Genomic DNA, 27,819 nt, shown 5'->3' on the forward strand with positions numbered 1-27,819 from the left:
TTATTAATTTCAATAATCTTGACAGCAAACAAAAGACAAAATAGAGAATCACGAATATTGCTTGTTATGTATCTCTCTCTCATTTAGGATGCTATGCTCATGTTTTCGTAAACGTCAACAGTGTCAAATTGCATTAATACATCATGGATGCAACACTTTTCCACAATTCTGGGCCAATACTAATGTTTGAAATAATAATTTGGTCATTAGCCAATACGATTGCAGATACTGATGTTTTTCAGTTGTTGTTTATTTTGTTTTTGAAAAGTATTTAAAAATGAATAAATAACTGAGCTGTTTAGTCGGCCCTTCAATACACTATCATTGAAAGAGCATTTTATTTAATCATATAAATCTATGACTGACCTTTTATATGACCTTCTGAACTGTATATTTTATTTAATGTTTAAACCAGGAAAAATCGAGAAAGTTTAGTCAAAGTAATAATGTGATGTAACGACTTCCGAGGGAACGGGAAAGTGGGCGAACAAGATTAAACGTAACAAGAATAAAACATTACCTCATCTGTGAGCAGTGTTGGGGCTCGTTACTCAAAAAAGTAATACATTATACATTACACAATACTCTCAAAAATAGTAATGCCCTACATCACATGATTACTCCCTGAAGAAGATAGTTACTAGTTACATTACTCGTTACATTCTCTCTACTTGCTATATAAAAATTCATTCATGTTGCTCCACGGTTCCTTAGAAACAAGCTTTGTGTGTGTGTGCTGTCTCTGTCGGTGCTTCCGGGTGCTTCGTTAAGTTTGAGGTAGCGTTAGCAGTGGTGGAGAGAAGTTTCCAACACGGGCAAAGTGTGCGCCTTACAGTCAAGTTATTTTCCTTACGTTCAACAAATTCAAAGTAATGTTTGTATCCCCAACCGTCAAAAGTGGCTTTATGCAGCGGGGGGACTTCAGGCAAGTCGCATGCAGCAGCATGTTCTGCTCGTGTTGTTGACGCTGCCATTGTTATCCCATCTCCCCTTGCGGGTGGCGACTAACCAATCGGTGATGGTGAAAGATACCTCGCGCCAAACCCCAACCAATCACTGTTCCATTATTGTATTGTTTTGTTTAATGGTGTATCCACCGGTTTGACCACGGGTGTATATTGGTGCTCCACGCTCAAGTATTAATTCGCCCACTAAAAAATCTGAATTACTTTGCTGTGCATTAGCCATAAACTAGCAAGCAACGGTGCACATCCCGGGTGTGTGTTTATGTATTTTAATTCAGGTCATCCACTCACTTAACTCAGCAGTTCTCTCTCGTTTCCCTCTCCTTTCTGTAATGTTACGTCCATGTTAATCTCCTAGAAAATGGAAATGTTAATGTACCTGAACATTGTACTTAAGAACAGTACTTTAGTTAATTGTACTTACGTTTATTCCATTACTGGTTGTGAAAGTTTTTTACTCAAAGTGTTTCATTTTTATTGTTAATGAACATCAGTCCCAAATATCGGTTTTCAGGCTCCTTGATTTCTAAAAATTTGCGTCAGTATCAGCTCTGAAAAAGTAATATCAATCAACCCCTAGTTTGAAATGAAGTCTTTGTACACTTCTGTGTGCTCCAAGGGAATCCATGACCTATTTTGATACTGTGTAACCACTGTACAGTTCAATACAATTAACGTTTTTAATAAAGTAATTATGAGATAATCAACACAGAAATATTTGGAGCAACTGAATTGGATGTCAGCTGCTTTGTGATTATGTCACAAGTATTGTTTGCTTGTGTTTTAGATCTAGTCCCAGGCCAAACTGTTGCTTTTCCAAGGTCCTTTGTTGTGAAGGTGTTTCCTCATTGGCCCCCACAGAAGCCCCACAGAGAACATCAGACCGTGTTGCCTTCGACAGTCCCTGTGGTCTAACTTGTTGCTGCATTGTGTAGCTGCATTGTCACACAACTTCCTCAGAGGATGTCCCATTAGAAATGCTTTGTGCTTGCAAGCATAACACACACACACACACAAGACACAGTAGAGCTGCTGTGTGCACAAACGTGGGCCTTAGAGGATTGTCAGGGTGGTGACTAAGTAATAACAGAGAGGAACCCAGAAAGGACTGCAGGTTAATGGGTCAGGAAGTCACACCTCGGGAGGGTTGGGATTGAGGAAGTCATGTACACACAGACACACGTTTTATACTCTGTCTTGAGGGTGTAAATTTTCCAATGCTAACCGTCTGTCCTTGACTCACACTCACAGTTACAGATGACTAAGACCACCAGACAGAGTTCATATAGAGATGTTTTTTAATTATTTTATGAATCACGGTGAGATGTAGAGACTAGACAAATAAGAAGCACAGGTGTAAATAATAAAATGATGATCACTAAATGAATTTAGCCCCCTCAGTGTCAGGGTCCTGGCATAATGGCTCACTATCATTACTTACTGGGACACTTGAATACAATTAAGCTATTGTTGATGTTATTGGTAACATCTGTGCTTTCTTCCCTAAGAAATGGCTGTATAGTAGTTTATATGTATCCTCACAGATCAAACCACAACAATATACAGGGTTCTCCCCAGATGGTGGAACAGCGCCGCTGCGCCGCTATACTGCTAGCTCAGCGCCACTATACTCATTTTCAATGTTAGCTGCTTTATAGCGGGTGTTTGTGGGCTGCCACGGTCTTCTCATTAAAGAAGCGCCCCCTGGCTGACAGTGACGAGCGTCCGTCTCCCCCCCAACCACCGACGACAACGACCGTCTCTCTTCCCCCCCCCCCCCGCTGACTACACTAAAAATTTCTGGGGATACCCCGGATATAGCTCTGCAGATATATCGTTTTACCCTTTCCAATAATCCCTAATAAAGATAATGTTAACTTTTCTTTTGAGTGCTTGTTGATGCATTATTTTGTTGTAGTTCAAGTATTACCTCAAGAACAGACAGTGTAGGTGGTTCCTACTTAAGTAACCTTACATGACTGTGTGCCTTGTTAGAGGAGCCGCTGACCACAGCTGGTCATAGCAAAAATAATGGCACAGAAAATAGCATATTTCTTCACTTTGAATAGTCCAAAAAGGATCTAAAGTGTAGATGGAAAGTGTTCAATGTAAGAACTGGGACTGTGTGTTATCTGTACTTCAGGGGTGTTTCTGCAGAATTTACAGTGGTTTTTACACTGCCTTGTTGTTTTTTTTAACCTTTATATCCAGTGTTTTCCTATTTTGTCCAATGTATTTGTCCTCTTACACAGGGCAACAAGGACAGACAGGGTGGATACTCTGTCTGTAAAACGACACATCAATAACATGTTGAATGAAACACAGCCCATTCATGTCATTTTTAAATTTATTTTCACTGCTTGATCAAAGTCTGCATCAGCTGAGCTTGTTGCAGGTTGAAATATCTTCGATTGCACGTACAACATGATTCATTCTGCTGCAATATAATATCCATGTTTTTTATTTAACACTTGAAAATGTATCACATCCTAGTATTATAGTATGAATACTGTAATGTACGCATGTATCCAGTGCAGCTCCCCCTACTGAAAATATTTACCTAAACCACCTTTTGAGTGTCACCTGCCCACCTGAACCACAAATCAGTGCTTTTGAATTTGCCCCAACGTTTTCCTGTAGGGAGTTTATTGAAGCATTTACAGTTATCTGTGTTAGTTATACACATTTAAATAAGATCAAATTGCCTAAAGTCGCTTTCAAATTGTTGCAGAGTAATCTCTGCTGCAAGAGTTTAATCTCATTTCAAATGCAAGCGACTACTTCCCCTAACATTTGAGTGAGTCACTGCTCAGTCCATTACTGGAGGTGCACAGTTTATCACAACCATTCTTAACATCAATAAACCTTGTGCAAAGATGTAAACGAAACCATCAGGAAGCAGCTGCTGCAGACCGTCTCTGCCCACATGAAAGGATGTGGTCTGTGCTGAAAGTGTGTCCTAAAAAAGCTTCGACCTCACTCTTTCTTTTATGTCTCCTTTTTCTTTCTATTACTTTACCAGAATTAAGAGGGAAAAAGTACAGAACAAAGCTGAAAGACATATTTTTTGACACTTTCAAAAACAAATTCTACATTTTTGACGAAACTTACACTGTATTGCACTTTGAGTGTCCAAAATCTAAATTATGTTTAACTTGCCATCCTGCAGGAGTCAAATTTAAATCTTTAGCGCCCTCCAGAGGGATAGAGCCGTAACAAGATGGAAGAGACGTCTCAAACAGCCAATGAGATTGTGTTCCTTTAATGAGCCACTGGGGGGGGAGAGTCATTTAAAACAGTTAAAGAGTCATGAACGGTTGTTTTTATTTGGCCACTCTTGCATTCTCACAAGTATTTTGGTCAGCATCAGTCTTATTCATTCATTCAGTTTATTCACTGCCAGACAAATATGTAATTTTGGATATAAGCAGGATTCACTCCAATACCACTCATTTTCCACTAGAGGTCAGGGCAAAGATACAGACGAGAACTGAAGCAAAGCCAATGAAAGTAGCACTTTAAAGTCATGATAAGGTTTCTGCGAGGAACAAGTTGAGGGTTGTAACCAAATGCTGAGAGGACAAAAGCTTTTCTGCTTGATTTGTGGTGCAATTGGAAGACAAACTCTCCGTTAATAACACACCTGCACCACTGACTGATCTGACTATAAAAATGTGATTTAAATGAAACATTACAACCACAGGGTCAGTAAAATCAGACAGGACCGAATGAGTCTCAGAAGCATGATTATCAGTTTAGTTGAATTATTTATTGATCCATTAATCCACCTTTGTAAAACACGTTTAAAGAGTATTATGTATGTGATGCATGATTTGATGAGCATATTTTACAGTGATTCTTATATCCTTCAGCTTTATTGTGAATAACTTCATTGTATTAGTCTTCTTTAGACCATTTTGTCACTGAAGTCTAACATACATAGTTCAAATATATTACTGGAATACTCCAATATGCACATTTGCTTGTAAGATTCAGTTTAATTATAATTAGTTATATTTTATTTGATTCTCTGACACATTGACACAGAATTGTCCCACCCATCACAACTTCCTGTTATCTTCCTGTCAGCCCTCCGCACTCTTTCTACATTCTTTTAATTAGTTATTGATGGCAATTGTGTTTTTTTATGAAGCAAATGTGTAATTTACCTCAGCAGGGGCTTGTAGCCCCCTTAGCCTCTAGCTTAGGGGCTGGCTCCTTCTGTTGTGTGTGTGTGTGTGTGTATGTGTGTCTGTATGTGAACAATATACAGGTTAATTTCAGACAGGAAGTATAGTAAGGAGAACCCACTTTAACAAACCTACTCTTGATCTACTGTATGAAGCTAATTTTATTCCGTCTTTTATGGTAAAATAGACATTTAAACCTCTTCAAATGATAAATAATCATCGAATTAAAAATTAAAACTGGAAGACAATAAGACTCAGTTACTGCCACGTTCTTAATATTCTCAATATGTTAATTTAACCTCATTTTCTAATATTAAACTCATCCATATACGGCAATATAACCAGGGGATTAATATGTGGAACTTGTGACCCACAGATCAAAATGGATTTTTTCATTTTAAACTTACTTTGGAAAGAGGGATCAGTCATTTAGTCATGAATGAATCTGCTACTTGTTGTAATTTTATTGAGTTTTGTGTCTGTTTTGTACTGGTCTGTTATTTTCTTGTGAGTTTTGTTGATGATCAACACCCATTTGCAAACTAGCTAGTATAAATGCTGTGGCATGTGAGTTTGTTCTATGCTACGTGCCTGTCTCTATAAAAATAAACATTAAATAATTAAATACATTTTAATGATGCTCAGATTGATGTGACCTAGGACAAAATTCGTCCCAAGAAAACACAGGAAATACTATTTCTTACCAGTTAGTTCACAACGGAATCACTTTGCAGAAGAGGCATAGTTTTAATATGACACATTTATGAAAAAAAAAAGAAATAGAGACATGAATGTCATGTCCACAAAAATGTACTCATTTTGGTTCAATAAAACACTGACTCAGTTCTGGGTTAACTTTACCCAGTACGCAGTAAAACCATTTTGTCACCAATTAATACCAAGGAAAGTGGTTGTTTAGACCTTGTGTTGGTGCAACTTTTATTATATTATTGGGTTATTTACCCCAAATAAGATATGGTAAAGTTTATTTTGGTAAGTTTATGATCATTCACATACAGCTTACTTTATGTTTATCCAAGCTACTGCAAGGAACTTTGATTCTTTCAGCCCCCGTGGACAACTGCCCTGTTTAATTTATGTCTTATCCAACCTGGAAGAGTTAGAATCAAACCCAGTGACAGGCCTTCTGAATTACTATAATAACTATTCAGAAAGAGCTGATTTTCTCACTGATGGTCTTGTTAGCTCATGTAGATCATACAGAGACATCACTATTAATTTAGAACAGTTTCATAACCAGTAAAAATCTCTGTGTAGCACGTTTAAACTTCATGTGCAAACAGTCTCATCCTCAATGACAATGCATTCCTTTGCACCTAACCATAACCATCACACGTACTTACCTAACCCCAACCGTAACCCTAACATTACCTTAAAACCAAGTCTTCACCTCGAGGGCTTAAGGAAGGGAAGAGTGCTGAAATGTCACCACTATCAAGGTCTAACTCTCAAATTGGTCCTCACAAAGATATGAAGAAGATAAACAAGATAAGTGCAAAAGCAAGCATGTGCGCACACACAAACAAATACACTCACACACAACTTGATGATGTGATGTAAATAATACTCCAAAACAAGTGTAAAGTTCAACATTTAGTGTCTTTATAAAACAGATTTGCAAAATATAGCCAAGGCTCATTCATTTAAATACGCATAAATAGCAAGAAAATACTTTCCCATTTCAATTCAGATCATTTTTGAACTTCTTTATACACAAATCAGAGATGAACATCATATGAAAAAAGGGGCTCAAACCCTCTTGATTTGCTGCAGCAGAAAAAAACACAAGCGTACTGTATAGCTGAAGCGGCAGTTGATTAGTCAGAAATATACATCCTCTTAAGACACATACTCATAAACATTAAAACAAAGTCTTATTCAAGTCTGTGAAATATCAAAGTACACATCTTTGGATGGATGCCTCAAAGTCTTTTAAGAGCAATATATATATTTATTATTTTACATCATCAGCAACGGGACCGTAATTAACACCACCATGGCCAAAAAGTTTTTGTTTATGTACAATAGTGCAGACGAGGAGCTTAAATGAGAACAAGGCAGTGGAAGGATAATCACACATTATCAAACATCCTGATTTATTAGACTTCAAGTGGGTTCCCTTTTGTTTTGTAATGTTATTAAAAACCATGTTTGAATCAAACGCATTTGCAGAACATGTGCCAGACAATGCCCTGCCTGCAATAAACCATTTTAAATGGTTTTTGGTTTGATTTTTTTGAAAGCACTGGTCCTTTTTTAACACTTACACACAATAGTCTAAAATAAAAATCACTGTGATTTGTTTGGAGGAAGGCTTATGTATTTAAATTTAATTGTTGATTATTTCAGTCTACCTATGTTATCTATAATAACCTTTTTCTACAATAAAAGTTTGATTGTTTTTGTACATGTAATCATTACTTTTACATTCATCATAGTCACTAATTCAACATAACGATTTAAATAGGACCTGCTCTGGGTGTCCATTTACATTGTCTTGCATATGAATACTTTCCAGTATATAAGCCTTATCTCATCTTGTTTTAGAGAACATTGTAGAATTATGTAGTTTTTTAAGTAATAGCCTTTTAGACAACCTTGTAGATAAATAATGCAAATAGTATATATAACAGCATTCCGATATGTTTTCCTCATTAGCAGTGTCGAACTGTTTGCCTCTTCTTAAATGCTATCAAAGTAATTGTAAACATTCACAGGGCTGAAACAATTATTCAACATGACATCTGTGAAATTATTTAGCTAGACTGTGTTTTCCAAAAAAAAAAGTTTGTTTTACTACAGCCACATCAGCAGGCTTCAAAAGTTTAATCGCTCTCACTCTTTCACTTTCTAAAAAGGTGCTTTAGCTTTCCAGGAGCAGAACAGACACAGAGTTGAAAGAGCCTTCCTTTTCTTGTCTTTTTTATTTTCTGACGACCACAGTTCATTTGGCTGGCTCAGAGATGGGTGGAGCACGCTCCAGTCTCATGGTCCAGGGGTCAGAGGTTGAAGCATAAAATGGAGAGTGGGTAAGTACTTCTTCTCCAGCGAGGGCAAAGGCAAACACTCCCCTCTGCCTCCCTGCTGCTGCCTTCTCCTCCTCTGCGACGTGCTTCCCCTCTGCTCGCCGTTCCTCCCTGCTATCCCTGCCCGCACCATCCCCGCTCTTAAATCCCAAACCTCTGTTGCCGAGGCCGAGCATCTCCCCAAGTCCATGATTCTTGACTCCCTGGTATGCGGAGCTTAACCCATTCTCCTCAAACCGGTTGGTGGCAGCAGTGGGGGGGCACAGGAAGTTGCTGGTGGGTGTGGAACGCCAAGCAGCTGGTTTTCGTCCTCGCCGAGGGCGGGAGATGCGGCAGCTCTGCCTCTTGATGTGTCGATGTAGGTGGTCGGACCGTGTGAAACTTTTGTAGCAGTGCTCGCACTGGTATGGACGGACGCCCGTGTGGATACGCAGGTGGTTCTTCAGGTCGTAGTTGTGGACGAACTTGGAGTTGCAGTGGAGGCAGATGTAAGGGCGCTCACCTGTGTGCTTCCTCATGTGGATCTTTAGTTTATCTTGTCTGAGAAAAGAACAAAACCACATGTTTTCAGACAGTATGTCGTGGGCTGAAGGGTTTAAACGTGACTTACTGCACTGCAATTCTTTTGCCTTTTACATCTGGTCTGGTAAAAGTTTAAAAGCCAGTAAAGATGATTTGTCTTCACTGAACACATTAAAGGCTTGCTCTCAAATGCAGGTGGAAAATATGCCAAAGCAGGAGGATGTAGGTGAGGGAGATATCACTAATGCAAAGAAACCAGTGGAGGGGGCTTTCCACTTCAAGCTCTTTGATATTCAGATAGGTGCAAACAGATTAACCTCAGTCAAAAGAGCAAGGGGTACTTTTCCGCTAACCCGGCTGTTTTACATAATCAGGTGCTTTGTAGTCAAAGCGCAAAGGAACATGAAGCACTCAAGACGATCTTTGTATGGCATGTGAATATGAAACTTCTACCCTCTAATGACGATCTGACAACATTTATCTGATATCACCATGTTGGTGTTGTTCCTTGCTCCATCATTGCAACTGATCTGATCTGAAGTGTGCATAAGCAGCAGGTTGTGGTGGTTGAATAGGACAGGACTTATGCCTAGCGGATCAGGATTTATGTACTGTTTGGAAAATATTGTTATGTTGTTATCATTTATCATTTTTAGACTTAATAGACTTTTTCAGCCTTCTGTCTTAGTTTGGTTAGGTTTTTAAAAAATTTGGTTAAAATAGACCCTTTGTCAATGTTAAGTACGTGAAAATTAACCATCCTTTTGTCCTTGAGTCACAAAACTATGACATTACAAAAACAGGTGTGGTCAGATACAATGATGGTCCTGGAGCAGCATAAATTGTAATATTGTAGGTACAACACCTATATGGCAATATCAAATCAAAATTCTTCTTTACATACCTTGTGAATCGCACTTCACAGATAGTGCACATATATGGTTTCTCTCCCGTATGCGTTCTCATGTGTCGTGGCAGCTTCCCTGCTCCTTGGATGACCTTGTTGCAGATTGGACACTGTTGCGAAGCTTTGGGTTTCATCTTCCTCTCCTCCTCCAGCTGCCAGGGAGGGAACAGCGCCCCCAGATGGGACGCGGAGCTCAGGAAGCTCAGGTACGATCGGAAGTCGCCTTCATCCTTTATCTGACCCAGTGCGTGACCTTCTGACGGCCCTGACCCAGAATTTATAGTGCTGCCCAGGCCTGAGTTGACAAAATCCTTCAGGAAGTTGCCCTGGAGCAGACTGAGCGGGACCTCCTCCTTCATCTCCTCCTTTATGATCTCTCTTTTCACAGCTAGATCGAGGGGCCTGGAAGCCTCAAGTACTGCGGAGGTGGGGAAGGCGTGTGGGTGCCTGGTTTGTTGTGAGGCTCCTGCGTGGGGATGCTGGTGGTGGTTTGGATCTAGGAGCTGTTTGGGGAAGGCCGGGAACTCAGCTGCCCACATGGAGGGGTAGAAGCCTGGGAGGAGAGGGGAGAAGTTGGCCCTCCTGTCCAGTGATGACATACGAGGGTACAGCCCCTCCTGGAGGAGCGACTCGATGGAGAAATCCTTCAAAGCCCGACTCTCCATGCTCTCCTGCAACACAAGACAATGTTATCATTCTTTTGAGTTTGGGAAATGACATTTAAAGTCTTAGTTTTTGCCTTGAAAATACAAATGTAGAACAGAACTCTACCTGTTTTCCTCTCATGGTGTCTGGCGAATGTGACTGGGATGACAGGTCAAACTGCTGGTGGTACGTGGAGGTGCTGGGAGGCGGCGAGTCCTCTGTCCCCGGCGGCGTCTGCACGCCCCTGCTCTCCAACGACTGCAGCGACCTCTCGCTGACATTGTCCTCCTCCTCCTCTTGCTCGTCCTTCCTCGACCCAACATCCTCCTCTTCGTCCTCCTCCTCTTCTTCCTCCTCCTCGTCTTCCTCCGCATCCTCCTCTTCCTCTTCGTCCTCTTCTCCCTCCTCTGCTCTCCCTCCTCCTCCACCGCCTCCACCCCCACTGTCCATGATCTCCAGGCAAACATTGATGATGCAGGGAATCTCCAGCATCTGAGCTGCGTTCAGAATCTCTTTCACGTTGGACGCCGTCACTGTCAGAGTGGACGTGTAAGCGAACTCCAGGATGGCTGTGAGAGAATCCGGAGCCACAAAGTCAATTTCATACACAGCCGCTGCGTGATGGTGTTCCCCGCCATCAGTTGTGGCAACTGTGAAGAGCTTTTTGAAGTACTGGCTACAGGCGGCCAGAACGGAGCGGTGGGTTCGGTATTCCTGGTCACGGACGATGAGAATGACATCGCAGAGCAGCCCGTCACGGCGCTGCTCGTTTAGACTGCATAGGACATCGCTGCTGTGATTTGGGAAGGGGATCCCGATCAGATCCTCTTCTCTGTGATGAACCATTCTCGTCTCTGTCTGCTGAATATCTAAAAAGAAGGCAGTAACAACAAGCTGTTAAGTGACACTCAAACAAAAAGTTCAAACTGAATAGGGCATTATTCTGTGGATTGCAAATTTGGTTCTAAAAGCCGCAGTAGATCCTCACTTTAAATGTTATTTTTACTCTTGTCTCTAGTGTTGTGCCTCTCATGTAATGTCATTACGTTCGAGTCAGAGAGACAAGCATCTGCTGTTCTGAAAGATAAAACCCCTGGTAAGGAACTTTAAGATATAAAACATTGTTGATGGTAGAATCCTTCAAGATGCTTTTGTTTGTCTGGATCCAAAATATTGATAAAAATTCCGTCTGCCACACAAACATTTTTTTTTAACACATTACTCAAGTTACAGCACCTATTATTTCAGAATACAAATAAAGATGAGATTGCTAATTTTATACAATACACAAAACAATGACAGCATTATTATACAAGAAAATACAATAATTAAAAATAACAATTTAGGTAATACTTGGTAATTAAACTTGGAAATATTTGTGTTCATGTTGTGCAATTTATTCTCAGGTCTTTCTTGCAAAAGGGATTTTCAGCTCAATGACAGTTCCTGTATAGGTACAGGACAAACTGATTAAAATAACAAACTAATTAACAACGAGATAAGAAACAAAGTTACCATCTTACTATGGATAAGAAAAGTAAAAAATATTTCTGAATTTGCAGCGGTCAGAAAATTCTTTTTTTCCATGCAGATCGAAGATTCTTTGAGAAAAGTAAAAATTTCCAGGGGAATATCAATATAGTAATTAATTAGAAAATGTTCTCTTTGATTTGCTGTTAGCATTACCATTGTGTCAAAATGACACAAATAAATGAGCTAATACTCTCTTAGATCTACATTGTTAGTTTCTTGTTCTTTTTGCCAACAAAGAGTCAGTATCATGAACATTTAGTTATCACTGAGGTGAAGCAGCACTTGATTGTGCAGCAGGGTCTCTCCTGAGGAGGACGTGCCAACAGGAAGGTGATAAGGGCATGTTAAAGTAGATAAAGAAATAGGATCTAAAACACTGATTTAAAGCGTGCAAAAGCAGCAGTTCACAGCTCACCTCAGTTTGAAAATAAACTGCATCTGATGAGAAGGAGCGTCCAATTTGAAGCATTGATATTTGAATAGACTCTCGATACTAAACACAATGAGTGACAGTCTCACTTTATTAAAATATACTGTAGGCAATGCTTGTTTGTGTGCCATCTGTGCAGCAAAGGCAACAAGTGGTAAATACAGCATGTCTCATTTTGAGCAAACAGCTCATCGGGTAAAATTTTTTTCTCGACTGTGCTATTACGATTTCTTGTAGGAAACGTGTTGCAACTGAGCAAGTTAGGGAAGCCCATCATCTTGATAAGATATTCAACGTTACTGTTTTCCTGTTCGACGCTTAAACATGCAATGAGGTTGGATGATGAGTGCGCAAGAGTGTCTGTGATAATGTGTGTGTGATGTCCATCCTTGTCGTCTATCTCTGCCAGATATGAGTGTGACGAACCAAGCTGACACCCTTATTTGAACAATAAAGTGTGTGATTGGGATGTGGTGAGAAATATAGAGAACGACAAAAGAGGTCAGATTGCACTCTAGATACTGTATCCTGTCAAAATGCTTGCTTTGCAGCCTGCCCTCTGCGCACTCATTTGATGTACAGTGACTAAAAGCTTGATTTGGCACACTGCCTCGATGCACGGACTGAATCTCCATTCACTTTTCTTAAAACCTACATTCCACTGCTGCCTGAGTTCCTACCTGTTGATTCACTGCGCTGTTGTTTACAGTTACGGTGATAAAAAAAAAAAAAAAAACCTCCTCTGGCAGGGTGCTCATTCATTCACATCTATGAATAGAGCTTAAACTTAGCCGTCCACACTTGGTGGTCACCAGAGGCATGTGTAGATAAATACTTTGAAGCGGGCCCGCTTACCGCAGCTGCATTGTTGACTGGCTCTAAATGGGCCAGGGCTGAAGCCACACAGGCACACACACACACACACACACACGCTCGTGAGAGTCCTGCTTTTTCTTTTGTGCAACAGCCGATCTCACCATAGGAGGAAAAAAAAAAAATTAAATGTTTCAGAAAATCCCTGAGCTCACCTGCAGGTACAGTATACAACTTGGAAACCAATCATACATGTAGTTTATTCTTGTCGATCTTGTTGCTAGGTTACTGTTGCAGTGTTCATGCCATTGATAGAGTGTGGACATAATTAAAATGTCTATAGAGGGGGAGGTGGTATAGGATATACACCCACAGGCCTACTACACAGAACTAACTCGATGGGAAAGCTGGAACAAAAGACTGTGGGAGAAACTTGCAGAGGCCTGGCCAGCTGATGAAAGTCTTAATTTGAAATAAAAATAATGAACAGTGCAGTAATCTCTGGTAACAAACACCACATTGAAATGTATTTTGCCGATTCTGTAATGTCGATTAATCATTCCTCTATCATGTCCAACATCCATAAAAGTAATGGCCTTTGTAAAAGGTGAGAGAATCTCCAGTGAGAGATCAGATGGCCCTAAAAGTTCCCTAACAGGTTGCACAAACACCAGCGGAGGGGCCCCTCCCTGTAACAGCCTGCCAAGGCAAACAATAGTGCGGAGCTTGGAACAACAGCGAGTGGATAAGAGGGAGAGAAAAAGAGTCTGACTGGGAGGGCTCGACGAACCCACTGTCATTCGTTTGCTCTCGACCCATCCCACCCACTCCTGGAACTATGGGACACGTGCTGCTGTTGCTGTTTGTTCGCCTGGTGCCCCAGCAGGCACCACTCCCCTCGGTTCCCACTGTTTGCCTGCCACTAGCTAGCGCTAGCTCTTAGCGGCCGGCCCCTAATTACAATGTGGAGAGGATCTAAGGAGGATGTGCCACATAGACAGGGAGGGGAGGAGGGCACAGCTTTCCCACCACAAGGTCCTGGAGCGACATCAGCCAAACATCCTTAACCCTTTACGCACACACCCCCTCCATCCGTCAGAGCAGCCAGGGTGGGGACGCCTTGTGAAAGGCCTCTGATAATTACTGTTTAAGTCATTTGGCTCTTGATCTGTCTGACTCTTCTAGCAAAGTCAAGGAAGGACAACTAAACTTTTAATGGTTGAATAAAGCAACCTGCTGTTATTAGGCGACACCATTTCTAAATGAATAATTAGTGAAAGTCATATTTTGTTGCTATCATCAGCTATGGCTCTGATTTCTCTTTATCCCACACACATCACTGAATAGATTTACTTAACATGAATTTTTAAAACTATTCATATCGTGCTCATCTTGTTTATTAAACTGACCTCCTGTGGACAGACTTGCCTTTCTGTCTGTCTCTCTTTCCGCCGGCCTGTACCGGCCACGTCTCCTCTCATGCCTCACTTAGTCACTAACACTTTCAACTCAGCACTCCCACCCCAAATTATGTGTCACCTCCATTCAGTGTCGTCTTTCTCCCAAGAACTTCATCTGCTTTCCGGGCTCTGACCACCACCTCCTCCTCCTCTTCCTAATCATCCTCTCTTCCTCCTCTCCTCCTCCTCCTCATCCTCCTCCTCCTCCTTCCTCTTTCCCTATTGCAGCTGTATCATCATTATGCCCAGAGTAGAGCGGCTAACTTGTCCCCAGCCCTGACCGCTCAGGCCACAAATCAGCAGCTAATGTCCATCTCAACCCTTGTCACGGGCAGACACTCATTTGGCCTGTAAGCTACAACACCCAAAGCCTAGTTTATCCCTGTCAGGCCGGTGCATTCACCTGACCCACATGCTAAATCACCAGCAGCCAAAGTTTACCCCTGTCACCAACTGCCCATAGCAAACACCTGCTAAACAACTGTCACAGACGGACAATTGCACAGCCAATAATTTATAGTATTGACAGCCAAAAGTCACCCCCTTATTAGGAGGAGACATTCATTTGACCTACTGTGTAAGGTAGTCCATTATCACCGGTAAAACAGCAGTGCACCTGTTCCTCGAGGACACACTTCCTTGGTCCACGTTTTAAATGACAACATTCTGGGGCCTATAGGCCGCGCAGGGAGAGTTTTTAAATTGTGTCTTAATTGCTGTCAATTTGAGCGAGTGACCTGTATATAATGCCAGTAACAAAACACGGGTGTTCGTCTTTACAATAATGATGAAATTTTGGGGTCAAATTTGAGCATTTTAGCAGCACAAGTTTTGCTTAAAAGTTAAAAAGTCGCTTGTTTATGTGGAGTTTGGAGTGCATTACTGTTATAAATGTAAAGTGTTTGGTTATTATTGGTGTTAAAAAGATTATTCTGCTGCCTTACATATTATTAATGTAAGTATAGGCTGATTTATTTAATATTACATTTAAGCAGAAAATAGGCCTGCGGGTTCAACACTTATCCTGAAATCTAGCAACATAAACCTCACTGAACAACAGAGATTCTAATTAAAAAGTTTCAACAGATGGACCAATTAATTATATTTCATTGTTCACTACAGTGATTCCAGCGAATAATCAACAATTTATGCATTTAATTAATACTTAATTCAAGTATGTATTAGAAGAATAATAAAATGGGATAACTTGAAGTAAACAGTGGATTTGGTCTCAAGAGATCTGGAGGCCAACATCAACTCGCTCTGCACCATAAAGAGCCTGTGTGCACTAAGTGTCATCTCTCAAGCCTTCAGGGGGGCTCACAGCTACACACCATTATCTCTCTCGGCCCCAAAGTAAACAAAAGTTTATGGTTCCCCTGCTGAATATCAGCTCAGTGATTAAGAGGTAGCTTCTTGAAATGGAGGACCGATTATTTCTTATTCTACATCACCTAATGTTTCCCTACTCCGTTGTTTGGCCCGAATAAAGACCCCCAAATCAACAGAGGAAGGCTGAGTAACAGGAGCGACACTGGTACAATATGAAATAAAATGTCTACTTTTCGAAGCATATTTTATATTTTAGTCTTTAGCTTCTTTATTTGTATTGTTCATGATAATCAAAAATAGATCCCTGAAAACATTTTCAGCTTTATAAACATTACTGTAACTTACTGAAATTTAAAATAAAAAATCTTAAAGAACTGAAGTTCAAAACCTTTATTACACATTCATAGGTGAAGGCTAAACATTGTCTGCAGCTAATGAGATTCAGATTTACATTATGTGATTAAGCAAACATGCCATTGGTTTGACGAACTGCTTTACCTTTTCTGTCACAGTTTGAGCCTGTTGAGTAGGTGTTTAACTACACGTACCCTTTTAAAGTCATTTCATGATCTGATAAACCGGCGACACAGTCCCTTATTTTACATTTTTGAGGGTGATTATCTGCATTTATTTTCAAATTACACAGATTTTGTCAGACTTTTCTTTTTTTCTTTCTTTATGCACATGGTTTCAGTATAGACAAACAAATTTTAATACGTGCATGAAAAACAACAGCTCATAAACAAATGTAATGGTTTCACTAGTCATGGCGTTTTGTAACTACGTGAGCTAAGAGATAAGCCAGCTGACAACAAGCCTGTTGTAAATAGTAATTTACAGCTCAGCCCTCAAATCCATAACATGTTTTTATTTTGTCCTCGCTCACAAACATCCCCTTTAACTTTATGAACTACCTGAGTATTTATTTTGGACGGTAAGGAGAAAGTCCTATAGATATGAAATATCTAAAATAGAAATGTGTAATTACCGTTGGAGACAAAACACATACTTAAGTCCACTAAAACTACCATGTTCGACGTGCTGTGATGCTATAAACGCCCATGCTATTTCCAGAATCTTATAGCACAATATTTACACTACAGCCTGAATAATTACACGAGTCATTAAGTGACTTTATTGACCTGTTTGCACCTTGTCAGGCCTTTATGATCCAAAGCAGTGGGCTCGTATAAAAACACTCTGCAAATAGGAGCGCAAAGTGATGCACGTGTGCGCCCTTGTAACACAACGCACAAGTGCAAGCTTGTTCACACACATGCACACACTCTGATCAATGTGACGAATTATTATGGACATATACGCTCAGACACACACCCCTGTGCATGCCTCGAAAACTCTGGCATCCACATTAATTCACACATGTCTTGATACGTCCCCCAGCATTCCACAGCTTTCAGCACCCATCACCTACCGTACCTTCAGTTTCACAATTCGCCTCACGTGTCTTTGTATTTCCAGACTACGAAGAGGCTCCGTCGCTCCTCGCTTGACCTCTCAGCATTGCCCTTTTTTAATTGAAACACAGCTGCGTCTCTCTTTGCCAGTCTGTCAGTCAGTCAGTCAGCCAGGCAGTCAGTCCATTCACAAGCTCCCCACACCGGCCACGGATGCCCATTCACAAAAATGAAAAAAAAAAGAAACACCCAGGGAGGAATATCCAATGGAGAGAAGCAAAAGCAGCGCAACAGAGGAGAGCAGAGTGTGATTCTTGGGTCTGTCTGTGTAGCAGAGTGGCTGGTGTGGAGTTAAGAGTCAGGCTCACTGTTGTGTGTGGCTCATGTAGGACGAGCGAGAGAGTGAGAGGAAGGGAGGGAGGGCAGCAGCACTGCGCTGTGGAGATGTCGCACCACTAGTTTTTATAGCAGGGTGGGTAGCTGGAAGATAATAATACCCCATCCTCCTCCACAACACAAGTTTAAGCGCACTGTGTAATAAGCCCATGGCGCAGACACCCTCTGATTTAGGTCAGACAAAATGAATTTTTAGTTGTGTTAGAGTGGATTTTGGTATAAAGGGACCGGGGCGAAGAAACTCGAAGGGGTTGTTTGGGGAGACTGAGGGAGGGTAAAAAAAAAAGGAAAGGAGAAAGAGAGAGAAAAGTTGGAAAACTATTTTGTGCACCTCTGTTGGTTAGTCTCAAGCTGGGATGTACAGGGACTAAAAGAAGAAACGCAGAAGCAGAAACACAACTGCAAATTACAGCTGGTTAGTTTCAGTTTTACACCTGTTTGAAATGGCGCCCTTTTACTCGTATCTGACCAATAATCAAACTAATATATGGTCCCATAAATAGGCACAAGAGACTAATTACTGGAAAATACTGACATCCTTTAAACTGTCTGATTCAGCAAATGTTGTCAATTTTAACGGAAATATTACTTAAAAGCCGACAACATCTGAGACACAATTAAACCACAAACGCTGAAAAGCACCACAAGCGACTTTGTGCAGACCTATTTTCCTTTTAGTCGAAACGCTAGGTTTCAAAAACCAGGCTGAGGAGAGCAGAAAGCCAACGTTACACTCATGATTTGAGTCAGAGACCGCCAGAGCAAGATAACTGTTGATGAGCACGCCACCACCTCAGTCTGTGGAGAGGAGGAGGAAGTTCATGTAGAAAAACTGTAGAAATAAGCAATTTTGTATTGACTTCCAATACTGCTCCCTCAGATTGTTTCTTTATGACACAGTGAGAAACAGTAAAAAGAGAAAGACAAAGGTAGAAAAAAGTGTTTCCTTTCACAGACAGGCCAAATGTTATGACATAGCACATTCACAGGATCTGAAACAACCACTGGGCTTTCCTGTGTGACATCATTAAACCACGCCCTTTGTAATACTTAATTTTTTTCGCTGACAACATGAAGACTTTCCCGCCTGATTGATATATTGTGCACTCAAAGAGGACTGCTTTTCTCCTTTTTTTCAAAACAGTTGGTCTAGTAATCACACAAACAATTAAGAAAAAATCCTAACACTTTCATGAAGGTAGAATATGCCGTCAGACATTGTTATCTTAGCGGTTACTGGACCTTCAAATCTACTAAAATATCTCCAAACATGCATAAATCATAACCGACAATCAGACTGTGAAAGCAGCCAAATTGTGTCAAGTGAACCTCCACAAACAAGTAGACATCAGAGTGTACATCAGACTGCTTTGCCCACTTCCCCAAGGGGAAAACACGGACCAAAGCAAACCGCAGCCCATGCCCTGGTGGTTTACACTGTTTTGTGCGGGGTGAGTGTTGAGGCCAGCTCACATTGGCATCTAGTATATATAAACAGGGTTAGCCACTAACTGCAAGCAGGCCAGCCAGACGGCCAGAAAAACAACATTTGCCATCATATAAGATCAGCTATCTATTCTAAACACGCCGCTGCCGTCATAGCAACACACTGTAAGTGGTACCTGTGTGGATTCCTTTGTTCTGAAACTGCAGGCAGATGTACTGCAAACTGTCACAGGTCGTGATTGACACGAACCAGTGGTCTAATGGTGCAAAATAAGGGTTGGAACTGCACTAATTTGCTCTGCAGCTCATTTTTATGAGCCCACTTGCAGGATAACATGGCTAAAAGGCAGATTTACAGCGTGATTATGCTTGGAAAAGTTTTCTATATTGTAATACAAGCATGAAAATCAATGATATTATTGCCTAAAGAGCATGAAAAATTATGCTCAGTGTTCTATATTTCTGTAGTGTAATGATCAGGCAAAATATTGATCCCCTCCGTCCTTCGAGAGACTACACCGTGAAGTGGTTAGTCTCTGAGTCTGAGTGCTAGGAAGGATTTGAGGGGCTGAGTAAGAGTCATCTGTTCTGCCTGTTTTGTCTGTCTGGCATCTCAACGTACCTGTTTACTGCCACCTGCTGCGCCCTGCAAGATGCACGTAGCAGGGCACCAGATTGGCACTTTGGAGGGGGGATGGGGTGTGAAGATCATTACATAAAGTTGATCTCAGGAAGACTTTGATGCTGTACTCAACTCGGCTTACTGTACGCGATCACAAACACAGCAAACAGCGGACTTCTAAGGGAAAAAACATCTTGAATCTAAAACTGACGGAAAAATATGAGCTCGTCAAAATATCTGTGTAATAGCACAGACACAACGAAAGGGCACACTCACTTACAGGCTTGTCATTATGATGAATTAAGGTGCTTGAAGTTTAAGAGCTACTAGCCCCCGAATTCTGATCACTTAATGATGTTAATATAATTAGTCATGAAAGATAATCTTCGATTAAAAAAGGAGGTTCCCCTTTACTACTCACTCTGGAAAGCTTTATTACACGATGGCGGTTTGAAACACGACGGCCTTATCGCACACACAAAACCAGAACCCCCAGTTCAAAATCACTCTTCTGATCTGCCACCTCTTTATCATTATGCACAATGTGTTGCCACTTCATCGGATTCCGTGCTGCTAACTGAGTGCAACTGAATCCAGTTCACAAAAAACTGACCTTTACTCTGTACTGTACAACGAAAACAAAGGAAACAATAGTTTGGCTAAGGGTCGGCTTATGCTTGAAAATAACACATTTGTCTGATGTGTTGTCTGACCAAATCGGACTTGTTAATGTTGTCGCAAACAGCAGCACTCGAATGAGCAATGAAAAGCAGGCCAATAGCGGAGATGTGATAGTTGTAAATATGGGGATGATTGAGATTGTCTTCCAAAAAATATCAACAGCATCATTTTTTTCAGGAATTGCCCTTAAATTACATAGAGTATGTTTACGTTCCCGTGACTGAGCCTTCTAGCAGCCATAGTACTTAATGATTAAACTCTCGTCCATTATGAGCAAAGGAGGAAGTCAGGTCAAGTCAGGTCCAAGTAAGCAAAGTCAGCAATGGTAGAATGAAATAAAACAATTGAAATAAAACAACTGACTCAAACACAAGCAACAGCTCAAACTAACAGTAAATGCGTGATTACAATGTCAACCCAAATACTGATGCTTTGGTCGGTGGAGGGCCCGACCTACCATCTCAAAACGTCTTTGACAAGTTGGGATTGTGGGAGGCGATGGAACATCGATGTCCATCTCTGTATACAGTCAGTGGCCTAAACCAAACCTTCGAGAGGACAAACATTTTATTTAGAGGTTTATTCCAGAGGACTTGTTGGGATAAGGACCCACACAGTCTCTCCTGGAAGACATTCATATTGTTCCACTCGTTTGTACACATTCAAAGTGGCAGAAGTAGTAGTGTCAACACTGGAAAGAGGAGACCTGCAGTTCAAACTTGACCACAGCCCTCTTAATTTTGATGTTGGAAGGAAGTTCAACCATCCCACAAACACTTACGATAAAGCATACTGGCGGCTGTAATCCCAGGTTGCTGTGAACTACCGCTGACTTAACTGTACACAAAAGGTTTGGAAGTATGTGACAAGAGAAACCAGGCAAAATAACACAAAAAAAGAGAGTTCAGGGAAGTGTTTAAGACCTTCCCTGGATTAATAACTACGGTGACAGACAAAGACAACCAGGCTGACTTATGCCCTTTAGCCCGGTGCCTCGGACACCAGGTGTGGCCTAGTGTGGGAGAGGAGCAGGAAAGGGAGGCAATCATCCCCCCACAGCCCAGAGATAGAGCATCGCAGCAGCCTCCCAGGTCTACACCCCCTGTCTCCAAGGACAGACACACACACACGCATAGATGCAATATGCAGGCATGTGTGCAAGCCTACTGTGCGGTCGCTGCCTCGCTCAATCACAGACAAATGCTCACAGAGACACACGCCTATCTGTCATTGCACTAAGGTCATTAGAACTCACCTTGGAGCATGCCATTCGGGTGAGTGAGGTGAGGGCGTTTACTTCCTGCTGATCTGTCTGTTTGCGCTTTTCTACTTTCTCCTGTTTTGTCTTCTTTTTTACAAACATCCTAATCAGTAGTGGACGCTTTGCCAGAAGGGAGGCAAAGTACACAAGCTGCATATTTAGAACAGCGAACATTGACAGAGACAGAGTTACAGTGTTTCATAGGTGGCCGCAATGAACTCACTGCTGTGTGTGTGAGAGAATAACTCGCATGTCTGTTCTGGTGTTTGTTGAAGACAAATATGATCGTTCTTTATGTTTAAGGCCACTTTTATTTTAGGAAATGGAAATTTATTCTGGACCCGTAAACGCAAACAAAATGTACAAGGAGTCAAACCTCGAACTTCCACCTCAACGCTGCTGCATCTGAATGCTTTTCAGCGCTCATTTGATTTGCTTGGTGTGAATATTTGTGTGTGTGCGTGTTGGGAGGGTCGTGGGGTGAATGAGGACAACTCCTTATGGTGATAACGAGAAGGAGGCCAGCCTTGGCGGGACAGCCTCTGTCTGCCCTCGGGTAGTGTGTGTGTGAGTGTGTGCGTACATGTGTTTGCGTGTGTGCCCGCATGTGGGTGTGTGTGTGTGTGTGTGTGTGTGTGTCAGCAGGAGAGCCCTCGGGCACTATGGCACCTCCTAATTAAAACCAGTCAGGCTGCAGGGCAGGGGAGACAGATGCCTATCATGACACACACATACATACACGCACACACACATGCACGAGGCGGCGGACTGCATTCAACCGCATGCACACTCGCAAATACGCGAATGTGATGCGTAGGTCAGCTATTTTTGGACCAATCTCATCCCACCCACTCAGGTATCACACAGGTAACTAATCTGTATGTGACCCGAAAGAGAAGAACACAGCGACCACACAAATCACGCTAACAAGGCTGCTCATAATTAAAGACAAAGAACATTTTAACATACATGAATGTTTTTGTGTATACGCTGGTTTCATGGGTGATTCCATTACTTGTTTTCCATGGCTAGCCTTAGGTTAAAACAAAATATCGGTTAATTTGCTTTAAAAATCAGCAGATGAACTCTAATTAGTTCTATTCCTACCTGAAACCTGCCGGATTGTGTTGGACCAAAACGTGCCCTCGCACTCACACACACTCACATGCAGTCGTGACCCGTAGTAGCTTCCAGATTGACACATCTCTCTTTCTCCCCGGCACAGAATGAGACATAATTGTGCAGAATATCTGTTACCTGTAGACTCTGTCACATTTTATCTCTGTTCCCCCATGTTCAGGCCCAGAGCCACAGGCGACCACATATAGTACTTAGCAGGCTAACTGCTGTTTGTCTGGGGTGGGTGGGTGGATCAAGGCATGCTGCTCTCCTTTCTCTCCCAGTGATTAGATAGCATAAGCAGGCCAGCTAGCCTAACCCACACACTCATGTCTCTAAAACTGCCATCCAGCCCTGCTTTCTCTCTCGCTGCCTCTCACACACAGGTGGGTGGACCCACTTATTCAACCCAGATCTTTCTTTTAGACATTATGAAATCGTGCTCTTTTTTTTCCTCCCTTTCTTCTTTTTTTTCACCTAACTCCCTGATGCTGAATGACATTCGACTCGACTCGTTTCCTGCAACGTCTTCGCAGCTCTGTTTTATTTTATAAAGTAGAGCTTAAATTTTTCTCATTATCTGGGTGAACATTTTTGCCTGATTGCCAAGCTGAGTATCACGTCTTTGCACTTGTCACGTGGGAAGCCAGTGGTTACAAGGGGGCCTATTTATTTTTATCTATTATCTAGGTAACATTCTGGAAACACCTACAATTTGTATGAAAAATGCTTCGTTGCACAACCACATTACTAATTGTGGCAGCCACTGACATTTCAGACTTCAAAATAAATGACAAAAAATAAAAATTGTTTTATTAAACTAAAAGTATTTGATGAACAGAGAAGTTCTTCTGAGCAGCTGAAAGAAAGAAATCAGTTTTTGCCGATAAACTCCTAAAAGATATATAAAAACTTGTCCAACACTACAAAATACACGTGTACTTTGTGTCAATATTTGTGTCTTAATCAGCCACATTATTAAAGAAAAAAGAAATGCTAAAAAAAGTGCCAACGAGTAGCAGCAGGGAAAGAGAGAGAAGAGAAAAAAAAGGAGCGTGCTGGAAATGTAAAAATTGTAAACGGAAAGAAAGAATATAGCTTGAAAAGCAGCGAGGGGTGCGATCGAGCCGACCTCTGGGAGTGCGAGTGCCTGCCTCCCTAGCTGCTTTGTCGTTCGAGCCAGGCGCTGCGTTTCGTGAGGAACGCAAAAGTACACAAATCCCACAGAAGGAGCTTTTTTGGCAGGGCTCGGGCCTCCCACCCACGGCAGCCTCTTCAAGCCTCCTCCCATCCTCTATTCATCTGTGAGGGGCGGCTTACTCACCCAGCCCAACTCCACACACACACACACACGCACACACACACACACACACACACACACAAAACCTGGAGCTCGATCCTACGGAGGAGGGCGGACACGCAGGCATGCACACACAAAAGGCTACTCGGGCCATTGTGGACATGCGTGATACATTTAATAAACCTGAACAGTTGTAATACATTTTTGAGGACGGCTAATTTGGCACTGATAACAGTCAGTTTTTAGGATTTGAAAACAAAACACCCCAACAGAGTTTAGACAACTGTGACAAGATGACATCTGTGTCACAGGAGGTTAAAATCAGATCGTGCATCCCCGTGCAAACACTGTTACATGGGCATGCCCACACGCTGTCAGGTGGGAAGAAGGCGTGCGGACTCATTCACTCTGTCAGGCTCATAATGAACACATTGCATCGTTTTGCAATTATGAAACTCCGTCCTCATTCACTTGACACATTCATCCGCGACACTCAAGTCTCTCTTTCTCTCAATCAAGTAGCACTCTGGCGCTCTCACACACTTTTACACACGCACACTTTTGTACAAACACAAGCTCAGCTCCTTTACAGAGTTGCTCGGCTTATCATATACAGTACACTATAGGTGAGAGGGTACAAACATGAATGAAATCTGCCCCAGGTAACGTTTGTTAAACTCACTGACTGCTTGTAACAAAAGACCAAAAGAATCAGATTCAGTTCACATAATCCAGGAGAGAGGTATACAGGCAGGCGGAGGGCTGTAGTCAGGGTGTGTGTGACGACAGTAGGTGTGGCAGTATTAGACTTTATCCCCGTCTAACCCTCACTGTGGCAGGAAGAGAACTCTATATGTTCTGCACGTAATTTCCTTGTTAATGATGAGGGTTGATAAATGTTCCACACCGAAACTTGTTTTTCTCACCTAGCGCAAGTGCAGCGATTCAATCAGTGCCCCCGTGCTTTATCACATTTTGAGGAAACAATATTATGTTTTCCCATTTTTCATTAATTACCCCTCATTTACTATGACAAAAGAAGCAAACTTGTATGAACACGCTGTTGCTAATATGGTTCACCTGATGAGAAGCTGAATTAATCACATCTTAACCTGTTTTTAAACCGCGACTGGGAGCTGAACTGATATATTTTTAAATATATTTTTTGTATTTTTTAACACATAAGACCTTCACTGAAGTCACTTTATATGGGTGACTTTCACTTTTACCAAAATGATATTTTAACACGATATCTTAACCTTTTGTATGACTTTTGGGTACTTTTTACGCTGTGTTTTGGTCATTTTTCAAGAATAAGGTTTACTAGTTCAAGCCCTCTAAATGTAAATATTTCCTGCTTTTCTTTGTCATTTGTGTTAAATTAAGAGATTTGGGGTTTTGGACTGTTGGATGGACAAAAGAGTCAATTTATAGTTGCCACTCTGGTCTGCAAGAAATTGTGAAGAGCATTTTTCACAATTTCTGACACATTGTAGACTAATTGTTTAATTGTGAAGGCCCAGTAGTCCCTAATCCAATATCAAAGTTGTAAACCCTGTTAGATTGTTAATTCTAAGCCACCCATAAATGAGTTTTTGTGTAATCCAGGTAACAAACCAATCAACCAACCAACAAACTTACAGGTTAAAACATAACCTCCTTGGTAGAGCTAATAATCGTTAGTTGCATACTTATCACCAGTGTCACCAACCGAGAGCAAATTCTGAGAATACTAGAATAATTATACTAATCATCTAATTATAGCATCTCAGATTTGAAGAAACATACAGTGACATATTATCTGATAGATCAGCCTGTGATGCATATTTATAGTCTTAAAGGTTAACAGTTACTCATGCTTCTTGATGGGTTGGGGGAAGGTCACAGGAAGAGTGAAATATTTTTGAATGTCACACCTCTGCCCCCACATCTGTATTGACATAGATTCTCAATCTGATTATGAGCGTCTCCTCTGCGAATGGAAGGGACGTTCAAGAATAGATTTCCAGGAGGAGAGATGTCATTCTGTTTGTCACATTACTAGTTTTATTTCCGCCACCACAATTAAGAGATGTCTCAGACTGTCTTGCGTTTAATGTTACGACTTCTTGGCAGATTTTTTAGTATGACACAAAAATAGAGATCTAAATCATGCACAGTTAATCATCATTTAGTTACACAAGCTGCTGCTAAAATAACAAAAGTAAAAGCGATATCAGTGTGCCAGTTTGTTCTAGCTTTGTCATGGTTTCACTTGCTTCCTCCTCACTGTGTAGCTGTTAAGGGGGAGGCTTTCATTTGGTGCACATCTGTTGCAAGTCACTGAGAGTTTCTGGAAGCGCTGATAATAACTGGACATCACTTATATTTTTTTAACAGTACGATTTGCTATAAAAAAAAGTTAGAGACATGGAACAAATTTGCATCTAAAAATGGGAACGCGGAGGAACCTTATTCTACGAAAGGTCAGCCATCCTTCAGTCTGATTCTGGTGCTCAGTGGGTAGCCGACAGCTCTTGAAATTTTGCCACAACACACAGAAAGTACGAATCTCTCATTATGACTTTTTTAGGGTATGCAAAGTCGTAGCACACTGAACTGAGAAAGACAAGAGAGTGAAAGAGACAGTTGGATGATACTGACCTTTAAAGAAGAGAAGTCTTGATTTCAGTTCCTCTCTTGTGCACTCTCGTCCCTCTCAGGAAACTCAACGCCGTCTCAGCTCTGGCAGACTTGTGAAAGTGAGAGCGGCCGAGATAGAGATTCGAATTTGCTCTTGAAGGTGTGTCAGTGATTTGGAGGAGTGAAAAGGTACCATTCCACGAAACGGTTATCTAAGAAACACAACAAAACAAAAACTGCTACACCCACCAGCCTCAGCCAACACCCCTCCCTCCCCTTAAACCAAAAGTATTTGGCAGCGTTCCCCTACAAGTCCACCTGTGCTTAGGGGAGGGGAGTGACACACACACACACTCACACTCACTGGGCCAAGCCTAAAAACCTGCTTGCGAGCTTGGACTGGGTGGTATGGTAATGACTGGGAATAGGCAGAGCTGAGCCTTGGTGCTGGAGGACAAAGGTGGTGGACTGCAGACCAAGGCCTGCAGGTCTGGAGCCAGAGATGAGGCTGGAGATCTGGGGCAAAGGCCAAGCCAGGAGTGAGAGCTGGAAAAAACAAAGCACTGAGACTGAAGCTGGTAATAAAACAGCCAAACTGAGGCCTGATGTGCAGCTGGACGACTGCGCTGAGATTTCAAACAGGGTAGAGGAAAATACAGGGGAAGAGGTTATTGCAGAATAATGCAGGGTTGAACCAGTGGGTGGGTCTTTGCCTTTGCCAAACAGGAGCTGGAGGGGTTCATATCAGGTATTGAACAAAAGACATATCAGGGGAGAAATGAAAAGGAGTCGTGTGATAGTGTTGGTGACAGTATCTGAGTGTATTTGGGTGTGTGCTGCAGTGTACCAGCTCGTACCTGGCAAGACCTAAGAACCATTGTGCGGCTCTGAAGCCCATAATGCAGCATAATGGGAATATAATAAGAGGGTGTAATCACTGATGTAAACCTGCTGAAAGCCTTATTAGGTGATACAAGAGCAGTAGACATCACAGGGTCTAATGATTCTCAAACACGCTCCAGAGAAAAGACTTTGAGAGATTTGGCCAGTATAGCAATACATGATAGTAAATATATCGGCCGTATTACTTGTACTGCTTCTGAAAAACAATTG

General features: G+C 41.6%; 1 protein-coding gene and 1 long non-coding RNA gene across 3 annotated transcripts in view; one reads left to right on the plus strand and one right to left on the minus strand.

Annotated features, from left to right (window-relative positions):
- The window catches only part of LOC115593229 (uncharacterized), a 42,885-nt gene that overhangs the window by 10,026 nt on the left and 5,040 nt on the right, over nucleotides 1-27,819 (plus strand). The window lies entirely within an intron of this gene.
- Nucleotides 6,757-26,886, minus strand: zbtb7c (zinc finger and BTB domain containing 7C). 2 transcript variants are annotated; one of them, XM_030436689.1, is made up of 4 exons: nucleotides 26,728-26,886; nucleotides 10,403-11,145; nucleotides 9,629-10,302; nucleotides 6,757-8,742 (listed from the first exon to the last, which is right to left on the minus strand). In XM_030436689.1, exons 2-4 carry the CDS (start codon nucleotides 11,120-11,122, stop codon nucleotides 8,121-8,123), a joined length of 2,016 nt encoding a protein of 671 aa, XP_030292549.1. In that variant the 5' UTR covers nucleotides 11,123-11,145; nucleotides 26,728-26,886; the 3' UTR covers nucleotides 6,757-8,120. The 2 variants fall into 2 exon arrangements, with proteins under 2 accessions (XP_030292549.1, XP_030292548.1); XM_030436688.1 differs by lacking the exon at nucleotides 26,728-26,886 and adding an exon at nucleotides 17,282-17,697.

Source organism: Sparus aurata, chromosome 12, assembly GCF_900880675.1.
Source record: "Sparus aurata chromosome 12, fSpaAur1.1, whole genome shotgun sequence".
NCBI lineage: Eukaryota > Metazoa > Chordata > Actinopteri > Spariformes > Sparidae > Sparus > Sparus aurata.